Source organism: Rhamphochromis sp. 'chilingali' (assembly GCF_963969265.1).
Source record: "Rhamphochromis sp. 'chilingali' genome assembly, chromosome: 4".
In the NCBI taxonomy this organism is placed as follows: domain Eukaryota; kingdom Metazoa; phylum Chordata; class Actinopteri; order Cichliformes; family Cichlidae; genus Rhamphochromis; species Rhamphochromis sp. 'chilingali'.
The window spans coordinates 20,102,689-20,124,680 of NC_137948.1; the positions used below are offsets into that span (position 1 = coordinate 20,102,689).

The 21,992-nt window shown below is 41.3% G+C and overlaps 1 protein-coding gene and 2 long non-coding RNA genes across 3 annotated transcripts; 2 read left to right on the forward strand and 1 right to left on the reverse strand.

Annotated features, from left to right (window-relative positions):
- Nucleotides 1-805: 805 nt before the first annotated feature.
- Nucleotides 806-15,207, reverse strand: LOC308396060. The gene is made up of 3 exons (XR_013971498.1): nt 15,072-15,207; nt 1,355-1,449; nt 806-1,096 (listed from the first exon to the last, which is right to left on the reverse strand). It is a non-coding gene; the product is annotated as an uncharacterized lncRNA (long non-coding RNA).
- Nucleotides 3,006-13,135, forward strand: melk (maternal embryonic leucine zipper kinase). The gene is made up of 18 exons (XM_080881361.1): nt 3,006-3,140; nt 3,351-3,462; nt 3,568-3,653; nt 5,011-5,127; nt 5,470-5,613; nt 5,709-5,777; nt 6,333-6,425; nt 6,679-6,777; nt 6,932-7,000; nt 7,318-7,416; nt 8,064-8,150; nt 8,271-8,402; nt 8,516-8,677; nt 9,535-9,820; nt 11,585-11,678; nt 11,870-12,026; nt 12,150-12,253; nt 12,351-13,135. The coding sequence occupies exons 2-18, from the start codon at nt 3,384-3,386 to the stop codon at nt 12,526-12,528; spliced, it is 2,055 nt and encodes a 684-aa protein (XP_080737487.1). The 5' UTR covers nt 3,006-3,140; nt 3,351-3,383; the 3' UTR covers nt 12,529-13,135.
- LOC308396059 lies at nt 14,482-21,992 on the forward strand. The gene is made up of 5 exons (XR_013971497.1): nt 14,482-14,616; nt 14,764-14,835; nt 14,957-15,009; nt 15,088-17,240; nt 21,644-21,992. It is a non-coding gene; the product is annotated as an uncharacterized lncRNA (long non-coding RNA).

Genomic DNA, 21,992 nt, shown 5'->3' on the forward strand with positions numbered 1-21,992 from the left:
CACAGGCATTCTGGGAACCTCCAAGAATCTGTCAGAGGATACTAGATGTACAAGACAGAAGCTGTTAGGACCACAATGTCTGTTTTTGGTTGTGACACCTTTATAGCTGCTACAGGATCTCTCATTATACACTCGCTGGAGGTGGTACAGCAGTATGGAGCTAAATATGTATGAAGGTAAATATCTTGCAAAATGTGAGAGCTTGTAGAATCTTACATTTTACAAGCTCTTACATTTTGCAACATGTTTACCTTCACACAGCAGCTCCTTAACGCAGAGATCTGCTTGAATGACAGCACACAGCAGCATATATCCCAAAACAAATGCAGGACGTGGATGCACAACCTGCATATTACACACATCTGCTAACATGATGTTTCTTATTGTTTTTAAAAGTTTCCGTGCAATTACACCAGGATTTTGTTCATGACATTTAGTTGCCTGACTGTTATGATTATGTACTGATGCTTATATGTGAAACTTTGCTGGCTGGACATGGCCTTGGCAGTCCCGGGCTGTCTGTTAAAACCATTTGCCGTAACAAAATTTGCTCTCAACAGCATTATAACCATTTTTTTTTTAAATTCTTTGAGTTGTATCTTATAAAAGGACCCAGAGGGGGGAACACCCTGTGCCTTGCAGTACGTTACAATACATTCAAAATATGTTTAAATCTGCAGTAAACCTATGAGCTCATGCAGATTTTAGACTAGCTGAGATCTGTTAAAAAAAACACGGCTATTGCTTTCCAGACAATCAACCGTATGTAACTATTTAAAATATGTTTTCGTCGGTGTGTAAGTGATTGTGTATGTGTGTGTGTGTATGCTGACCACAAAGTACAAATGACACAAAGACAAAATAGTGACGTTCGAGATTTTGTTTTTTTAAAACCTCATACTGGTCTCCATTTTCCTCTGTTTTCCACTTTCCACCGCTGCTCTCTCCGCTCTCTTTTCTTCTTTTCACTCTCCCGTCTCCTCACACTCACTTTCTCCTCTGTTTGCTTCCAGCTGTGGTTATTTGATGTGCCTCTGTCCCATCCCGTCCAGCTGCCGCACAGACCAAATGAGTGGTTCTGTCATCCTGCTGACACCTGGACATCCCCTAACCACAGATTACTTCCCTAACAACCGACTCATTTCCTAACAACCACGAGACATACAGGATGGTCACTGATTAATCACTGAATAGCTCCGTAGCTTTGTGGTTGTCCCTTTACAATTAAAATAATCAGGGAAAATAATCAGGGGGGAAATAACTTTATACATCATCTGCAGTGAAAGTGCTTGCATTACAAGTGGTAGACAGAAGATGGGGTTCTGCTAAAATGCATTTATAGTTCACCTCTCACCTGTTTCTAATTACAGACTTCAGACAGGCACAGCTGAAGACACCTCTTCTGACACCTTAAATACATCTCTTCGGTCAGCCACTGCAATCACATACCTATAGGGTCAAAACAGAACACTTTCCACATTACAAAAAACACACAAGGCTTTCCTACCTGCAGGTCGTAATATACCTGTATATGAAAGCATGATTACCAGTATCATCATTCGTCCACAGTATATTGGTTTAAGTGTAAATACTTATACATAAAATATAAATATTTACTATTTGAGGTAATGGGAAACTCAGGAGGTTTTTTTTCTATTTCTTTTTCCATATGGGAATAATAGATGAACAAATCTGGCAGCATAGTGATGCAGTAGTTAAAACGTTGACCTTGCAGCAATTAGTCTGTGGGTCTGAATCTGTTCGTTGACTGGGGCTGGGAAATGGTGGACCCTGTGTCTTACCCAGTGTACGCTTGTATACGGTTGACCAATGGGAATAGGTTGCTTGGTGTGATAGTTTATATTATACTACATTATGTGGACAGCCAGGTGTCACTTTTACCAGAATCCACTGGCAAATGAAGGCAAACTGGCAGAAGTATAGTGCCATACGCTGGACAGTGTTCTGGTCCTGACATTTATGTGGGCTCTACTTAAACATTGTGGTAGACCCTTCCATTGTTGCAGAAGCCTTCCACACTATTGTCTGCCTCTCTGGAAAAAAAAAAACTACTTTAGGAATGGTTTGGGCAACCTAGCAAATTCAAGTTGTTGACTTGTCCTCAATTCCCTAAAATCCAGTCTGAGTACCATCCGTGGAGACACTATCTTGCAGTTTTTTAACTAACATCTTGTTCCTGACAACACAGGATGCTTTCAGAGGACTTGCGGAGTGCATGCCTCAATAGGTCAGGCCTGTTTTGGCAGCAAAAGCGGGACCTACACAGTAGTAGGAAAAAGAGATTTCAGTGTTACAGGGATGAGTGTATGCATACCAAAACAAATAAATGATTTCTGACTGGCTGGGAGGTGTGTATTAACTTGTGGCTTGTTGGACTACTGAACCGTGTAAAACCCAACAGAAATGCATTAACCCACATTGTACATATCTGACCAGACTAGTGCCATTAGTCCTTCCTATATGTACTCCAATATTTAACCATATTTAACCAGTATTTGTAGTTTTTGTATGCATTTAGAATATATTACTGTGCTACTTTAGCTGTATTTAGCTATATGTCAAACTACTAATCTGGGTTTTAGGGGCAAATATGTTTGTTTTGTACCTTCTTATATCCTATTTGGAAGTTAAAATAGAAATGCATACGCATTTAGCAAATAGATCATACATACACATAAATAATAAAGCACAGGTTTCCAAGCAGAACATGTATTGTAACAAGATGATGAAAATGATATTCATTTAACCCGTCAGGGGTTTTAATGTTGTCTCTGACTGGTAAAGTGAACCAAATATAACACCAAATATAAATACCATGTTCGATTTTTTTTTTAACCCCTGACTCGTTTGTATAAAAAAAACAACTTGGTAATTAACGTAATTCTGATTGTGAACCAGCCTGCAGAATGAAAACAAAGTTGCACTAACTGTGCTTTTTGTTTTACAGCTGCAGTACTCTTTTTCACCACAGGGGGAAGCACGAAGCGCAAACCGGAAGCAGGAAATGTAGTCACGTCAACGTGCGAAATTCAAACTTCTGTAACAAAACATCGGTCTGCCGGACTCGGGCTTTACCGTGTGGTTAACTGACGCTGCCGTCTTCCTCTGTTTTCGTTCAGGTAAATGCAGAATATCGAGTACTGTTTTGGTTCAGTTAAGGTTTATTGTAGTTACTTTTACCAACTGCAAGCGGTATTAATGATTTATGTTGGCTACAGTTATGCAGTAATTGACGTTAAGCTAGCTGAACGGTCACAAACCGATAACCAGTGAGTGCCAAACGTAGTTTTTTCGTGTCTGTTGCCAATTTTAAGCATTTTCCTCTCCAGGAAAGTTTACCATCTTGCGCCGGAGCAGGGAAGATGCCAATAGAAAGGACGGAGCATCGCGGAGCGGACGAGCTCCAAAGATATTATGAGGTTTATGAGACTATCGGCTCAGGTAATGCAAGGGTTAATTGATGCATTTAAGAAAACAATTACTATCTGTATCGTATCCTCTCTGAACCCTGTGTGTGTTTTTTCTTTCTTTCTGTTTTTTCCCCAGGAGGTTTCGCTAAAGTCAAGCTGGGTCGACACATCTTGACAGGAGAGAAGGTTGCCATTAAAATCATGAATAAAAAGGATCTTGGGGTAAGAAATGAAACCGGCAATAGAAAAATAGGGTCAAACACAAAAATATAGCTCAGAGTATAAAATGTCAGAAACAATTATCACAAGTTGTTGCATTCAAAAGTGAGGCAGCCTAGTTGTATGTTGGTGCCATTAGTCTATACTTGTAAGAGTTCAGTTCAGTCTTTATTTAGATCTGATAGTGAAACGGAGTGACAAGCAGTAAACAAATAAAAGATTAAATATTTACAAATATGTACCAGTTAAACTACTATTAAAACTGCTATGAACTACAGAGGGAATCATTCCTGGCTGTAAAACTCCTCCATCTAATGCACAGTACACACTGCCATAGTTACACCCTTTTCCACATCCTCTACAAAAATAATTTTAGAGTAAAATGTCAATCATATGTAATTTCTGTAATGTTCTGGAGATTGAGCTATTTGTATATATTGGAGCTCTTGGCTTTATTTTGTAACTTTGATAATGTATTGGATATTTAATTTAGTTCAGTATGTTATTCTTCTTGTTGTCTTGGAGCAACACTAACCACATAATGTCCTTAGCATTAATAAAGTATTCTGATTATCTTAAATTCAGAGTTTACACTAATGCAATTTCAGCCACTAGAACACAGATCAGAAAGTTATTGGTTGCATTTGTTGTCCATTTATCAGCAATAACAGCTGTTCAGCCAATAAAATTTGTTTCATGTTTGTCTGACAACAAACTGGTGATTTCCAATCGCACCAAGCAGTAAAATAAATTTGTGTTTCTATCAGAATTAAATTTGTTATTAACTTTTGTTCCTAAATGTCTGTAACTGTTAACTCAGTTTCACTGGCCTTTTGGTTTAGGTGCATGCAGGTCAATTAGTCATGACACATCATTTATAAAAATCAACAACTGACATTTGGCACTTTTCAATAACTATGTGCTGGAACTGCAATTCAAATCTTTTTGGCCGACTAATGATTCAACTGTTATGTTTGCTCAAGCATTCATTTGTTTACAATAAGAGTAAGATGACCTCGCCCTGAGTTGAACCTTTAATCTGGGGAGAAAAAGTCACGCCCTGGCATTTGTCCTGTTACCTTCCAAGTAATGCTGAAGCTTTTCTAACACCCCATTTTCCTCTGCAAACCGGACCTTGTCTAGAACAAGAGGTTTCAGAAAACATTAGTATGGGAGTGGTTCTTCTGAAATAACTCAGTATTTCGCTTCAGCACAATTCGCGGCTCTTGCTCGTCTTCAAATAGGCAGAACAAACAAAGAATAATGTTGTTTTTTTTTTTAAAAGAAAGAAAGTGTACAGTGCAGTAAACAGTATTTGTATGTATAAATAATTTACAAGAAATCCCTGTGTTTCACCTAGGATGACCTACCCCGTGTGAAGGTGGAGATCGAAGCCATGAAGAACCTGAGTCACCAACATATCTGTCGACTGTATCAGGTCATAGAGACCTCCACCCAGATATTTATGGTGTTGGAGGTAAGGGCATAAGCAATGTGTTATGTGAGAATGAATATAAGCTTAAGATCAATTTCTGGGGTTCTCCTCTCCCCCAGAATTTAATTTGAATAATAATAATAATGGTAAATAAAACTATGTTATCATTATCAACTTATTTTAAGTGATATTGACTTTTATGCTTATCAAATGACCTAAAATAACATGAAAAGCCACAAATTTCTTTTCGGTAAGGCAACACAGTTTTTTTTGATGCAACTATATGTGGGCTAGTTGAGATAATTATCCCCAAAACCTGCTTTGAACCAGAAAAATCCTGAATTCTTTTTTCTTCTTTCCCTCAATCTTTCATTTTACTTTCAGTACTGCCCTGGTGGGGAGCTCTTTGACTACATCATAGCTAAGGACCGCCTGTCTGAGGAGGAAACCCGGGTCTTTTTTAGGCAAATTGTGTCAGCAATGGCCTATGTCCACAGCCAAGGATACGCACACAGAGACCTAAAACCGGTAAAAAACAAACAAACAAAAACAACCACCAAAAAGTGTCATAGATCAGTTGTGGCTGTAATATGAATCTTAAAGTTTTTCTCTTTGAACTCTAGGAAAACTTATTGATTGATGGAGACCACAACTTGAAGCTTATAGACTTTGGCTTGTGTGCCAAACCTAAGGTATATTACCAAATTCCTTTTCCCTCTTTGTGTGTATTATAAATATTTAGCATCAGGGCGAGGGAAAAACGTTCTTAAGGCATTTGCTGTTTACCAAGGTACTCCTCAGTCTATTGTACAAACTAGTTCCATGCATAACACACTACACTGGTGCACGACGTGAGACAAAGCAGCACTTATGTAAAATTTGATTACCAGGCATATCTTTTTTCCAATCATATTGAACACAGAAAAACCACCCAGGGTCCTAAATATCTTTCTGAAAGGTTGTTTGTGAGTTTGGATTTTTTTTTTTTTTTTTAGCTACTTTGGAAAATGTAGTAGTTAGTTATGGATAAGGCTTTAGTGTATCCTGATACTTATGGATGTTGCAATGAGGAAAAAAAGCTCAGACAAACATCCATTTTATTTTTTCAGAAGCATGGGGAGTAAAATAATCATAAAAGGAACACTGTTGTGTAGCACATCATAACTAAAACTTAGACATGTGTATGCATGCTGTACTCGATGCTGTGTATAATCATGACCTAAATAGCATGTTGTTGCCTCTTGTAGGGAGGGTTGGGCTATGAGCTGATGACCTGCTGTGGGAGCCCTGCTTACGCTGCTCCTGAACTTATCCAGGGAAAAGCGTATATTGGATCAGAGGTATGACATGTTCTTTGGTAAATACAACTTTTAGAAATGCTGGGGTTTTAATTCAAAAATTTCTGAAGTCGCAGTATTTGCATTTGGCTTTCACCAAGATTTATGAATACCTGCCTGTTCCACGGTTCGAGTTTTTCATGGTGTCGTGATCACATTTGCTGGCGTGCAATTCAGTGCAACTGAGCTGTGAAATGTTATCTGTAACGCATGAAGCTGAAATACCGCTGTGTGGTGTGTAACTCCCTCCTCCCAGGCTGATGTATGGAGCATGGGAGTACTGCTGTTCGCTCTGCTCTGTGGACACCTGCCCTTTGATGATGACAACTGCATGATCCTCTACAGGAAGATTACAGTAAGAGCACTCTTATTTTTAAAACCTTTCCCTTAAGTTCTGGGTGCTGCTCCTCAATTTTTGTGGGCATTCAAGGAAACTCACAGCAAGCTGTTGTCTTATCATTATTATTATTATTTTTTAATGGGTTTCTTGATGACTTCTTTATTTTCAGAGGGGTACATATGATAACCCAAAGTGGCTCTCTCCAGGTAGTATCCTCCTCCTCAACCAAATGTTACAGGTCAGTCAGTTTATTTGCTCTTGTCTTTGTATACCTGTCAGCCTCTCAACCTGTGATATGTATCATTTGTTTACTGTTCTCTAGAAAACTTGATTCTTTTTAATTAAAACTGAGGTGCAAATCTTCTTTTTTTGGTTGAATTACAGTAAGATGCAATTATGCATTTGCCACATAAATTTATTATAACAGAACACCTCTTACTCTCAGTAAACCTAAAAGCATTTTCCAAGATTTGAAGGCAAATCTGTTTCTGCTACAGATTGTGGACTATGTAGTTTTGTGCAGGTTGAGTTGTAGTTTCTGTATGTGTCCTGCAGGTGGACCCAAAGCGGCGTCTGACTGTCAGACAGCTGCTGGACCATCCCTGGGTGATGAAAGACTACAACAGCCCTGTGGAGTGGTACAGCAGGCAGCCGGTATGGACAGACACACAAAAAAAAACTGCATAAGAAAACTCATAATTGCAAATGGTAGCGTTTGCTGTGACATCGCTTTTACAGCCTTTTTCAGGCTTTTCCCCCTTCTTTTAGATTGTCCAGTCAGCATACAAGTCATTGTTCTGTGACATTACCATAGTCCTTAACATCACTTTCTTTTTTTCATCGGGATTAGTGTATGAAACAAGAACAGTCTGCAAATGCACATCTCCACCAAGGCTGAAAATTCCACACTGTACATGATGTGGAACCAGATTAGTTTGTGATATATTCTTGAGATTTTGTCCAAGTTTTCTTATTTTTATGTGATGTGCATGTGTGAAGATAGGACTGTGATATGGATCTGTGAGGAAATGACCAGTTTTGCCCTCTGCTGCAATCCTGAAGAATCCTTCAAAACAAAAATCTTGGATCCAGATGAACTCCAAAAGTTAATTGGTACTAAATTAGGCCAAGCCTGAACCTCTGTGAACACATTTTTGATGCAAAACCTTCTTCAGCTGTTTTGAATAATCCTTCAAACAAACAAACTGAATCAATGAAAAACCTCCTTGGTGACGATAATAAAATTTGTCTGTTTGTAGCTTTGTGTGTTCACAGTTTAATCTTTGTTTTGTCTTTTGTAGCTTGGCTACATGGATGAAGACTGTATCACTGAGATGGCAGTAAACATGAAGCGATCAAGACAGAGCACCACAGCGCTGGTGAAGGAGGTGTGTGTCTGTATATGCATATTTCAGCATCATTATGTTGTATTTATCATATTATACTAGAACTTGTACTTAATTTCTGTTAGACATCTACTTAAATACATCTTAAATTATCTCCCACAGTGGCGATATGACCACATCACAGCCACCTACCTGCTGCTGCTGTCTAAGAAGCAGAGGGGAAAGCCTGTCCGCTTGCGCCCTGAGCCAGCTGTCTGTGAGGACTCCTGCTCGCCTCTGCATCAGGGACTACAGGTCAGATTTAGGACCAGAGCTTCCATGATGCTCTGCTCTTTTAAAGCTGCTTACAGCTGATACTGATACATTTTGCTGTTATGGATTTTATTTTTTTATTCTATCTCTGTTAGACCAGAAAAGCTCTGCACTTCAGTGAGGATGAAGACGCTTTGATTGTGGATTCCTTGGACATTTGCTCAGACTACATCGATGATTGCCCCTGGGTTTCAGTTCCACAGCACACACCCCAGAGGGTCAGAGGTCAGCCAGATGGAATCATAAAAAAAGACACGGTATGTGGAAGTTGCTATAAGTATAGATTTCTCTTTTCTTTCATGTGTCTAAATGAGTAGACTGAAGAAAAAGGTAAACTCGGATTGAAAGCCTTCTCTTTAGACACGCTGTCCAACCACGTCAGAAGCTGGATGCGTTTAGTCGTTCCAAGTGGCCACGCTTTAAGGCAGAGTGACAAACCAGCCATTGTGGGGAAGGGGAGGCAGATGTTTAAATGTTTAAAAATGGAAAGGACACCCACTTTTCTCGCCAGGGTGGTAAACATAGAAAAGTATTCCAAATAACCACCTAATTAATCCGAAGCAGAGAGCAACCAATCCCTGATTTCTCTCTTACTGCCGTATGTCAGAAAGTACAGTCTGAACGGGAAGTTACAGATACTGAATGAATAAGAAATTCTCCAGCTGATACCTGAAAGAAGCAGGGGGATGAGGTTTTGGGTGCTTTCTGGCTATCTGAAATGCAGTTCAGATAAATCCCAAATGCAGCTTTTTTTCTGAGACACCACATTTGGGGGCGACCGTGGCTCAGGGGGGTTGGGAAGCGTATCTGTAACCGGAAGGTTGCCAGTTCGATCCCCGGGCTCTCTCTCCTGGTCGTTGTGTCCTTGGGCAAGACACTTCACCCTGCCACTTACTGGTGTTGGCCAGAGGGGCTGATGGCGTGATATGGCAGCCTCGCTTCTGTCAGTCTGCCCCAGGGCAGCTGTGGCTACAGCCATAGCTTGCCTCCACCAGTGAGTGAATGCGAGAGAGAATGAATAGTGGCATTGTAAAGCGCTTTGGGTGCCTTGAAAAGCGCTATATAAATCTAATCCATTATTATTATCATCATTTGTCTTTTGGTATTTTTAAAGAGGCTGGTATCGCCATCGGTGGAAAAAGGACATCCTTCAAGCCCGACCCCAGAGAGAGCGCGAAAAGCGACACCTCGCTACCATAGAGAGAGGAACCGAGAACAGGCCAGCGAGAACAAGGAGAATAATGATGTCCAAGACAGAGACGTTGACATTTTTGCCTTGCCTCCACCTCGAACGCCTGTATCCAGTAAGAGGAATGCACGCCTCAATAAGAATGTGTTGACCACACCCAATCAAAATGCTAATATCAACAGCCCCAAACCCAGTGTGGCCACACCTAAAGGTAAGAATCATTTCTTAATAGATTCTTGGTCACTCAACCAAAGACAGAAAATTGAGTACCGTACAGACAGTACAGAGCTCTGGGCATCGTACAGTTTATTTGTACTGTAATTGTTGTTCTCAACAAGGGTTTGAAGTGCAGTGCCTATTAGATCAGATTCGCATTAACCAGCTGCCCCTCTCCTCCACTCACCCCCTGCCCCCCCTTCATTTATCCATCCCTCGCTTGGTCTTACACAGCTCTCATAATCACAAGTGCCACAACCACATGCCAAACATTTGCAAGTAAATTGTATTCTGGTAATAAACTCATTTATTGGGTCTGTTTTTATCCCAAAGCCACTCATATTTCTGTGATTTAGCTGTCATTTTGCCACTGAAAATGGACACACACACACACATCTATCACTGTCAACTCAAAGGTGAGGTTATTATCAAGAAGCAGCTAATTCTGTTCACTTATCTGTGAATGAAGGACACTAATATGAACGGAGAATCATTAAAGTCTTAATTATTTGTCATAGCGACTTGTCTGCTCACATGTCCAGCCTCATTAGATGCCTCTATAAATTCAGCCACCAGCTCGCTGCAGCTGACCTAGTTGATGTTGAATCCTCGGAATACGGCTCAGACCCGCTCTCTTTACAGCCTCCTGCTCTGCAAACTACAGCAAAGTGCAAACGTGCTACCTGTGACTTACTTGTCCTCATATTTCTCTCTGACTCACACACACACACACACACACACACACACACACACACACACACACACACACACACACACAGAGTGGTCTATGCGTGTCTGTCCCTAGGCGTGTGCTGTGACAGGTGTAGCTGTCTCTTTCCTTTGCTCACTGTCCCACGTGGGCTGTAGTGACATGTGTTCTCTTACCACTAAAGCCTAGCTCTCTTGTGTGTGCGTGTGTCAAAATCGTTATTCCTTTGTGTTCACAACTCCAGTGTCAAAGCCAGCCAGTTCGATGCATAAGAGCACAGGGCTGTTACCTAAGCGTTTTCAAATTTATTCTCATTCCAAACACTTCTCCCTGTTGAGTGACCTTGGGGTTGGTAAAAAACAAACCTTTATCCATGTTGTGTTAGCGGTATGCTTTATTTTTTGTGTTGTCTTTGATCAGCTCTTGATTTAAACTAGAGTTCCTGAGTGACAGTGAGTGAAACATTCAAACCCCAAGCTGACTATACTTCTCAGGAGCTTCACGGTTATTTCCCTAACACTACGATCTGACCAAAACAGTCATAGCCAAAAATGTATTATAAGAGGGGTTTATTTGACACTGAATTTCACATGAGTTATCAATTTTCAGTTTGATTTTTCCTTATTGGTTAATGAAATACTCACATATTTATAGTTAAATTATTTTGCTATAAAATTCTGCCGCTTGTTAAATTGGATTAAACCTGGATTCCTTCTCAGAGCCATCACAGGGTGGTGACAACGTCTGTGTAAAATCTATGGTGAAACAATCCTAGTGCTCACTTGATGCATGACTTCAGCAGGCACTGAAGACAGTCCTGATGAGTTTATGGCCTAAATCGATAATCGATAAGGCATACTGAATAAAACATGAACTGTGGTCTTTATTGTGCTTAGTGACACAAATAAAAGAAAGTATTCTTTAGGCTAGCCAACCAAATGAGCATTCGGTGTTTCTTGCTTTCTCAGTCAGATCCACCAATATGTATAGAAGTTCTGTGTTTGCAAGGTAGTAAGTTTTCAACTTTCTTAATGCACTTTTTTCTGGTAGGTGGAGACGGCTCATCCAAAGAGCACAAGAAGAGAGCAGCAGAGAACAAGGATCCTGCAAATGTAGAAATCATAGCCTTCAGCCCAGAGCGGAGGTGAGTAAAGGTTCCCTAAATGGTGCTTTCCCTTCAACAGAATTTATTCTTTACTTTTAGTCATAAGAATGGGTCATAAATGTGTTCTTGAGTCCTTGAAACCAGTAACATGTAAGCCAATGGGAAGGGCAGTTCAGGATTCCTGAGCTAAAGTGAGGCTTTTTTTTTTTTTTTTCCTCTGTGCTCTTAAGGTCCAGGTCACTGGACTTGGCTGTCACAGGAGACAGTGGGAAGAAGAAACGAGGGGGAAAGATGTTTGGTTCCCTGGAGAGAGGTCTGGATAAGGTGATAACCATGCTCACGCCAAACAAGCGACGAGCTCTGCGGGATGGTCCACGTAAGATTAAGGTAATAGAAAGCCGAAAACCCCCAAAGCAGATCCATCATCAGTAAAATAAAAATTCAAAGACAATTAATTTACAGCAAAATGATAGAAATTCTGATCAGTGGCTTGGCTGTGTTTTCCACCAGGCACAGTACAACGTGACTCTGACCAGTCAGACCAATCCAGACCAGGTGCTTAACCAGATCCTCTCCATCCTGCCGGAGAAAAACATCGACTTCACACAGAAAGGGTAAGAATTCCCGTTACCTCCCTGTCTTCTGACTGGTTTGCTCACTCTTGGACCAAATGTTAATGTTTCCACATTGTTCCCATTGCCTTTCCTCCAGGTATACTCTGAAATGTCAAACCTGGGGTGACTTCGGGAAGGTGACGATGGCGTTTGAACTGGAGGTGTGCTTGCTGCAAAGGCCCGAAGTTGTTGGGGTCCGCCGCCAGAGGCTGAAGGGAGACGCTTGGGTATACAAGCATCTGGTGGAGGACATTCTCTCCACATCCAGTATTTGAAGGGGGGGAAAAAAGCACTTTCTTACCAGTATCTACTAGTCCTAAGTGAATTCGCACTGGCTTTCTTTGCTGAAGAAATACCACTGACTAACCAATGAGTGATGCAGATACATGGACAATGATCAGTCCTTCATTGTTGTTTGGAATATTGTCCGTAGGCTAGTCCGGAATTCCCAAAATACATGTTACATTAAATTTATGAGCATCACGTCTCAGGATCCTGTCTGTACAGTGCGTCTTGTTTTATGTAGAACAATTTTTAATTTCCATTTTCATAATGAGTAAGCTTTATGTAATTGATGTAAAGTGAGTTGAGGTGTGTGTCTGAAATGAAACGGGACTTCTTACACTATACCTTCCAGCTTCTTATTAACATATTTATGTCTTCTTCTTGTTGTTCTCCCCTGTAGATGCAAAATTTTTATGAATAGGATGAAGTGTAAAGAATGACTAATTCTCTGTACACATGTTTACAGCTTTCATCATGTTTTTATGTGGTTATATTAAATGTCCTTTTTTCTGTCTTGGTTTCTGTGTCACATGGTGTCTGTATGTTTTTTCTGAAAATGCAAAAGCAGCAAAAATAAATGATTTTCGCATTCATGAAGACAGATGATTGAGATGAATTCAGCTACTTTCTTAACTTCAAATGTTGTTTATTCATTCAGCAGTTGATGGAGCAGTGGTGTGTTTTACACTCTTGTCATCAGCCTTCTGTTCGTCCTCTAGGCTTCACTTCACTTTGGTAGAAAGATTGATGGTGATAGTTTATCTTAGCGAGTTTTTCTAAACATCTACCGTAAATGAAATGAGCAGTGAAAGGTGTCAAATGTCTGTAACGTTTCTCACCTCAGATACTTTTGAGTTTAAGACTACTGGCGAACAGACTTGTGGTTTTAACCGACATTTACTACAAGCTGCAAAAACAAAACAAAAAAATAGTTTCCAGTATTTTTAAGCGTTAGTAATCATTGTACAGTACACAGATAAAACATGGTGTATAAACATACTGCCCACGCATCACTGGGTTAACATAATAAAAAAAAACTTGAACTGGTGTATCATGATTTTTATCATTTTTATGGCAGGAATGCCTGTGAGAGCATGATTGTTAGTACTAAGTGAAAGGCTGAAGTCATGATGAACATTACCTGCAATTTTGAACAGACCTAATAAATAAACAAACCCTGGTGAAAGACATTAAATGGTAACATAAAGACTATTAGTGCGCTTCGGCCCTTTGAGTAAACCTCCCTCTCCCCCTACTCTGACAGAATGCCACTTAATCATGACAACATTACAGCTGATCAGCATTTATTTGTAGCAGGTTCTCCTTGGTGTCTCAGTGGGGAGGAGAAGGGTAATGGTGGGGTGAGCTGATAATAACAGGAGGGGTTTAACCTTAATGGAGTGCGAGGGTAGGGGGTGGGACGATCATTTAAAGACAGGGGTGAAGGTTGGAGTTGGAGAGCGTCACATCATACTATGACATTCCAGTGACGGTAAATACCTCCTGCTGGCCTCAAGTCATTTTTTTAAGTGTTTTGGCACAAAAGCATGAATTTGATGTTTCATATAATTCAGTTGAGTTTTATAGTTGCTTCAGTGTGTTTTATATTGGAAGGTAAAGACTGCAACAATACAGAGAAAACCCCAACAATCAGATGACCCCCTATGTGCAGTTACTTGGTGACAGTGGGAAGGAAAAACTCCCTTTTAACAGGAAGAAACCACAACCAGGCTCAGGGAGGGGCAGCGATCTGCTGTGACTGGTTGAAGGTGGGAAACAGGACAAAAGATGCACAAAACATGCAGAGAAAAGAGTCTCTAGGTGATCTTTCAGCTGTGAAAGTATTCTTGATATCACCCCTCCCCTCAAACAGGTGGCGCTGACATCCCTAAAGTCAGTGTGGAGTGGTTCAGGCCATGCTTCTTTTCTTTTTTGTTGGAAAACTGGCACAACAAGGGGGAATGTTGCATAACTTCCACAAGAGGATTACTTAAGTAAAGCTGAAAACTTTGCTGAATAAAGGTCGGTGTGACAGAAGGAAGCAGGAGTGAGCTGATACACAGTGGGAGCAGTGTTGGGTGAGAAATTAAACTCTTGCTGTTGTTTTTAAGCCATGCAGACACTGTCCTAGATTCATGTGCGAGTGCTCGTGAAGGCTAGTGTAGGCATTAAACCTTAGTGAAGGCTTAATGTTGCTGTTGAATTGTTTTGTTTGTTGATTTCAGGATTGTAAGTGTGAAGCTGTGTAGGAGAAATGAGGCTATTGCTGGCTGTCAGTCTCATTCTCCTCTTCCTATGTAAGTAGATGTCTTTTAAAGAATGCAACCATCACTGATGAGGTTTAAAAGCTTTGTTTGATTCAGTCGTGTTTTGCTCTTATCCAAGTAAAGTTGTGTCTGTATGTTGCTAACTTTTCAGGGCTTCACAAGACTCAGACATCTAGTGTCACCTTGCACATGAATGCTCGTGAGGTAGGTTGACAAAAATAAATAATGCTATAAAGAAATATATAGTGTGTGTATTTAACGCCCACCTTTTGTATCTTTTAGGCAGTATCGATGAGTGAGGCAGCAGTATCTCTCCTCTTATCGCCTCTGTCTCTGTACTCCTGGATGACCTCCACGTTGCTCAGGTTCCTTCTGTCCGTCCCAGCTCTCGTCTTCAGCTCCTGGTATCACTCCTTGCTGCTGATCCTGGCTGGGCCTTGGTGTGTTGCCACTGTCTGCTTCTCTCTGCTGGTGACCGGTCTCCATGTTTCTCTCTACCTACTTCACCTCGGGCTGGTGGCTGGGGCGGTAGCCATTTTGGCTGTCAGGCAACACAAGATGGCTGACGGTGACACCCCCAGGGAGAAAGTATTAAGCCTACAGAAGAGCGTAGAAGGGCAGCAAACCAAAAGCAGGCTAATAATTGGTAAAAGAGCTGTCCAGCAAGGCTGAGTTGTGTAAAATGATGATGTGTGAATAAAAATCCACCTTAGTTAATTGCTTTTACCTTTGTTTATTTAATGAAAGTAAACTTTTAGTTGATTTTTACATAGATTCTGTGTTTCTGTCTTTTACTGGGTTTGGGACAACCTTACAAGGAAGCAAAAAGAAAAGGGGAGGGAGGAGGGCACTAGTGAGTCCTCGTGCCCTAAATGAGGGTGAAAATATATCTGCTCGTTGCTACTTTAACAAAGAGCCTGCAGTTGTCCACTTATCGGTCTCTCTCATTTTCTCTCGTCGTCTTTAAACACGGCCCCCAATTATCTGCGGATTGTTGTGCTGTTTGCTTCCCATCTGCAGATGTTATCATTAGACGTGTCTGTCAAATGGAGATGAGAAGAACCGAAAATGTTCTGCATTCGTAACGTTTATGCAGCGGAGTCCAGCGGTGCAGGACATGCAAACCACATTCCTGAAAAACACTAATAAAGCGAGTTAACAGGGAGAGAAACTGCATGTGGTGGAGGCGTTGAGCCAAGGCGGCAAATGCTTGCCCAACCAAGTAAACAGCGTATGCAGACAAACTGTGGCTCCCTGATCACAGTGAAGCATTAAAACTGCACAGAAATAACAATCTTATCAAAATGATCAACACTGCAGCCGAAGGGTTTAGCCGTTTAAAAAGTAACCGGTGAACTTTCTGTGCTGTTGTCTGTACAAGCGTGCGAGAAAGAGACAGAGAGAGACAGAAGGGAAATGAGGCTGGATCATAGAGATTTATTACATGGCCGTGGCATCCTAATTAGCATAAAGACTGGACTGGCCCACTCAAGCAGAGAATTAAAAACCTTAATTGTGCTGTCAGCCTTCCTCTCTCTTTCTCACTGTTGACTCTACTTCATTCCGCTCGCATTCGTCTCCTCCCGCTTTCCTTGCCCTCTCTTCTCTGCTTATGAAGTAGCGAGCGTCCGTGCCGTTTAATTGTTGGTGATAAATGGGAAGCAGGATGTTTGTAATTGTCTCTGAGATTCGTGTGTGTGCGTGTGTGTAGGGGGAAGGACGACAGAGATCGTCGAGAGGAAGAGGACGAGGAGAGTTATCCTGTTTTGTAAGAAGAGAGTGGGGAAGCCATTTATCAAATGTTTGTTTGAAGGAGGAAAATTAGCTTGGCAGACGCAGGCGAGGAAGTGCTAGTTGGATTTGATCCCAGGCCAAGCTGATGCTTTTTCCTAGTTGTTTAAATCTCCAACATAATTCAGTGCTCACATTATAGAAAGTAGAAATGTTTCATGTTTAAGACTTACAAATGTTTCAGATTCATATGGGGATTACATGATTGAGCAAATGGGGGTCAGAAATGATATACTAGACAATATAGTTCATATCCAAATGATTAAATCTGATTGTATTGCAAAATAGACTTAAGATAGTGTCCGAAATACTTTTGTTTGACAGACACTTCTGTATGTTAAGGGCTAACATACAGAAGTGTAAGTCAGGTAAGTCCAACAGTCTAAATTAAAACTGTTTGTCTAAAACTGATGTTCTAAATTGACCATAGATGTTTATTTTTTAGCCCTTCGATAGATTGGCGTCCAGGTTGTACCCGGTGTCTCACCCAATGAAAGGCCATGAATTTGATAAGCATAAGAAAATGGATGAATGACAGGAACATGGCAAAGAAACTACAAAAGCCAAAAAGCTGCTGAGGCGGAGGATGGGAAAAGACGTTATGAAGGTGGGACTGAAAAAACAAACAGTCTCTCGAGCTTTCAGTGAGTAATCTTTGCTTATTTCACAGGTGAAAAAAAACCCCCTATGACCAAATTCTGATTAGCAAATTGGAGCACCTTGAACTCATAATTTTTTTCCCTGCAAATGACCAAAATCAGTTAATAATTTATACGTCCATTACTAAACTATCTTATCTTGGATTTATTCTTCAACCTGCAGTTACTGTTGCCTGTATTTTGTCCCTGTCATATTATTGTTGAATAATGAGATGCACACTATGTCATTTTTATTCCTCAGACTACTGAAATAAATTGGAGGCTCTGCTCTTTTCTTGCCCTTTTCTATGGTAAATTATGGTATTATAGCTTGATTGAAGAGAAAATTATGATCTAGAAACTCAGAGTTAATCAAGTCAGATTTTACTGAACCTGCTTTCCACAACAGGGTCAGCGCGTTCGGGATTAGGACCCACTGAAATAGGTTCTTCATTTGGATTCTTTAGTTTTTAGCACTTGTAGCTTTGTTATAGCTTTTTCTGTTCTTGTACGTGGACTACACCTCTGACCATCACAGTGTGAATATTTGCCAGTTTCCTGAGATAAAATCCAGTGAAAACCCAATTAAAAAAAATAAAATAATGGCATTTATTCACATAAAAGATGTCAACATAATCTGAATAAACGTAATATGCTTGCTCGACTGGAGAAAAATTAGTTGGATGAAGGAGGGAGGAGGAACACAGAGGAAGTAGGATAGCACTGAAAGGCTTTTCTAAAGGAGGAGGAGGAAATGTTTTTGCGAGGGTCAGTCCTGTTTGTGTGTCTCTGCTGTCAAAGCCTCTCCTGCAGTAGCAGACGAGGTTAAGACTTAGGAGGCCGGGCCCTCTCATACGGCGTCTCCCTCAGCACTGACAGCTCACTGAGGCACACACACGCTCACAGACAACACGCACTGCCTTAAACTTTCCACTTTACCCCAGTCCTCCTACCTCCTTTTAATGCATCTGCCCTTCTCTTCCCTCTCTGTCTCCCGCTCTCCCTTTGCTTCCATTTCTCTCATTGTTTTTCTGTTTCTATCGTTCTTCTTTTTCTTCTCACTCTCTCTAATTGGTCTCCGCTAGGTTTGCTTAGACAGGCCTATTCATCATAGCACTATCCTCAGAGACAAACCCTCAGGGAGCAACGGGGAGATAGACAGAGTCAGACGGGAGGGCGATAGGGTCTGCCGCTTGTCAACCCACTTCTCTCCTCTTTTCCCCCTCCCTCTTTACTTCCCCCTCTCCCTCGTCTCTCTGCTCGGTACGTAGATGTCAGTTTTGCAAAGGGAAGTGGGGGTGAGGGAGGTAAAGAGGGAGGGAATGTAGACACATTAGTTAGGCTATTAGTTCAACAAGCTGCTTCCATGCCTGTCAGTGGTCCAACATCCAGCCACACGCACACACTATTCTCACGTCTGACATTTGTTACATGTAGTATCTGTGAGAGAGTGATTGTGAGTGACGGGTTGAGTGTGGGGGGTGGAAAAAAAAAACTTTACATGGAGCTGAGTGTCTGTCATTTCTGGTGTCCGGAGAGCCTTAATGAGCAAAACACAGCATATAAAGACTTTCTACAACCCTGCTCATTTTTACCAGTGTCACTGTGTATTGCATTTCTGAGACTTCAGTGTGTGAGCGGACGCGTGCGTATGTGTGTTAACATGATCGCTGTTGTAAAGGGCAAAGAGAAACATGTAGAGCTTCATTGTGAGAGGTCCAAATGTCTGCTTTGATAAGGTCAAACAAGATTTTTTCCACTGTAAGTGTGTCAGAGAGTTTCTCTTCTCTCCTGATTTGATGGGCCAGCAGTCAGAGCAGCTTTCTTCTTCTTCTTGAGATTTGCTTGACTTAGGCGGTAATAAAACCGAGCGATAAAAGGTACACATAGAAAGTGCTTGTATGACATTTGTAACACAGGTTCAAGTAAGACAAACACTTTAAGGATCCCTGGACTCGACTGCTCCCAACCTTTTTAGCTTGTGACCTTTAATAATGAAGGTGTGTCTGGTGACATGATAAAAATGTTTCCAGGATTCATTCAGGATTATTTAGGGCTTAAGCATGTCCGGTTAAGTCAGAAGTCATTATATATACCGTAATTGTCGGGCTATAAGCCGCTACTTTTTGCACAAGCTTTGAACCCTGCGGCTTTTAGTCAGGTGCGGCTTTTCTATGGATTGTCCATGATTTTTGTCATATCGTAAGACGATTTGTTTTGTTTGTTCCGCTGTTGTACGGCACTACGTTGCCTGGCGGAAGGATCGGGGTTCAAGAGTGGTATGTTAGTCACATGTCCATCCGCCAGGCAACGTAGTGCCGTACAAGTAGCGCGAAAAACAAACTTCAAAGTAGCGCTACGCGTTCAGCGGGAGTCGTGGATGATGAGCGGCGATAAACTTGCGAAAAGCAAGTTATGCTCAACTCCACCGGTGGATTCTGACAGCGTGGAAAAGTGTGAAAACATCCACGATCACCACCGGATTTTGAAGGGCTGGACTGCTGCATGATGGAGAGGAGGACTCTGACACTGACAATGAGGATTTCTTTGGTTTTGAAAGTGACAACGAAGGAGAGAAGCGGAGAGTGGATGACGAAGCCATCCTGAGCCTGTTTGTATCCGACACTGGAGAAGAGGACTTTGGTGGTTTTAGTGCGCAGGAAGAAGAGAAAGATGGTGGTGAATGACTGACTTTTCTTCTTGTTAAAGCCGTGTCACTGCACCTGAGCCTAAAAGGTAGTCCGAATCTATTTTTCTGGTGTGCTGTAGGTTACTGTTATGTACTACATGTGCAAATATGTACCCATAACTTGTTTTTCAAGTTATGGGTACAAACAGCCATCTCTTTCCTGACAATTCGCTTTGTGCATATTCTCTTACATATGATAAGTCAACATTGAAACACCTGCGGCTTTTAGTCAGGTGCGGCTAATGTATGTACAAAACAGGATTTCCCCCTGATTTTAGCTTGTGCGGCTAATATTCAGGTGCGCTTTGTAGTCCGGGAAATACGGTAATCTTGCTGGGACTGAATTATTTTCTCAAAAATAGAAAAAAAAAAAACGAAATTAGAAGGTATGACGGGCACTAGTAGTCCATCATATTAGAATACAATCACGTGAAAAACAAAGTACACCCTTATGCTTCCATAGGAATTAAGAGGCCAAGTAGCAGCCAGGTGTTGTTGCACCATTCAGATGTGTGATAACACAACATCAGAGTCATCCCAGGAGTGGACTTCCATGCAAATTCACCCTAGGGTCAGACCATCCAATATTCAGAGAAACACATTTCAGTCTCTACAGGCCTCAGTTGAGATGTTAAATACAAAGCTTAATATCTCGTAAAAAACATGGGTGCACAGCTCAGATTTGCAAAGTTTCATTTGATCAAATTAAAAGACTTCTGGAACAATGTTCTTTGTAGATTAAGTAAATTTGTTTAGTCGTAATGCATAGCACCATGTTTGCAAAACTCAGCATGAACACCTGATGCCAACTGCCAAGCACGGCAGTGGAGGGGTGATGATTTAAACTTCTTTATTTCCTTCATTTGTTGCAACTAAGTCATATTTATATATTCATGCTATGGTCTCCCTAACTCTTCACTGAGCTATCTTGAACCTCAACAATTCTCTTACTTGAATTAATTGTCATCTGCAGCTACTGAGGAGGGGACAATTTAAAAGCAATCCAGTGTTTAACAGACTTTTCCATCACCAGTGTTCTTGCCTGCTGATAGACCACAACCACAGCTGGAAAAGACGGTCAAATCAATGGAAATAAGATGCAATTGAAACAAACCAGGAGATAGCATAGCATTAACTATTCCCCATCCTCAAAGATGTCTCAAGATGTAAACTCATAGCAGAAAAATCAAGGAGAATGCACCTGGACATGAATGGAAAGAAAGCAAATAGAGATGGGAATGCAAACACAGCAGAAGTCATGAATATGCAGCACACAGCTCACCCCCTGCTCCATCCTTTTCCTCTGTATGTTTTGTCATATTCTTGCTGCCTTCTCCTCCTGTTTGATTCAAATCCCCTGCTCTCTCACTCCTAATACCTCTTCAGCATCTCTTCTCCTAACCCCCCTCTCTCATGCATGAGCCCCTCTTCACTAATCATCTGAGGCCCAATTATACTCAGTTGGCCCCGCACCACCTCACTACAGGGGCTCTGGAGGGCCAAAATATACCGATGCTGACTGACGTTAATTTGCATGACTTCTTGGCCTCCATAAGTACCACTGTTGTCTGTCTTCTGCCGTTGCATAGGAAGCCAGAGGAGGAGAAGAAGAGGTAGAACATGTCATGTTATGTAATCCGAAGCACTAGTAGGAGAGTAAAGAAGGCAGGGAGTGTCGCACTGCTTTCTAACTAAGTACTGTCAAACCCTTATTTTGCAGGCAGACATGGATCTGACAGGTCACACATCGGCTCTCTATCTGCCAGGCTAACGTTTCTGGCAGTTTGGCAGTGTTTGCCCAGATATCTGTAGTCTACTGGCGGATGCTGTCCAAGATAAAGACAATGTTGGATAACACCTCCCACCCACTCCATGACATGTTGGTCAGTCACAGGAGCTCGTTCAGTGAGAGACTGAGATTACCGAAAAGCACCACTGAACGACACAGGAAATCATTCCTGCCTGTGGCCATCTCCCTGTACAACGCATCCACTTAACACACTGTTTACTGCTACAACTACACATGTTTCTTTTCCAACTATTTATTTATGAGTGACTTATGTATGTAT

Bases quoted from the DNA above. Each gene is read 5' to 3' on its own strand.
- melk (XM_080881361.1), top strand. From the start codon at position 3,384: ATGCCAATAGAAAGGACGGAGCATCGCGGAGCGGACGAGCTCCAAAGA. The intron at 5,128-5,469 runs GTAAGGGCATAA...TTTTACTTTCAG, and splicing joins AGATATTTATGGTGTTGGAG to TACTGCCCTGGTGGGGAGCT. The intron at 8,678-9,534 runs GTATGTGGAAGT...GTATTTTTAAAG, and splicing joins GAATCATAAAAAAAGACACG to AGGCTGGTATCGCCATCGGT.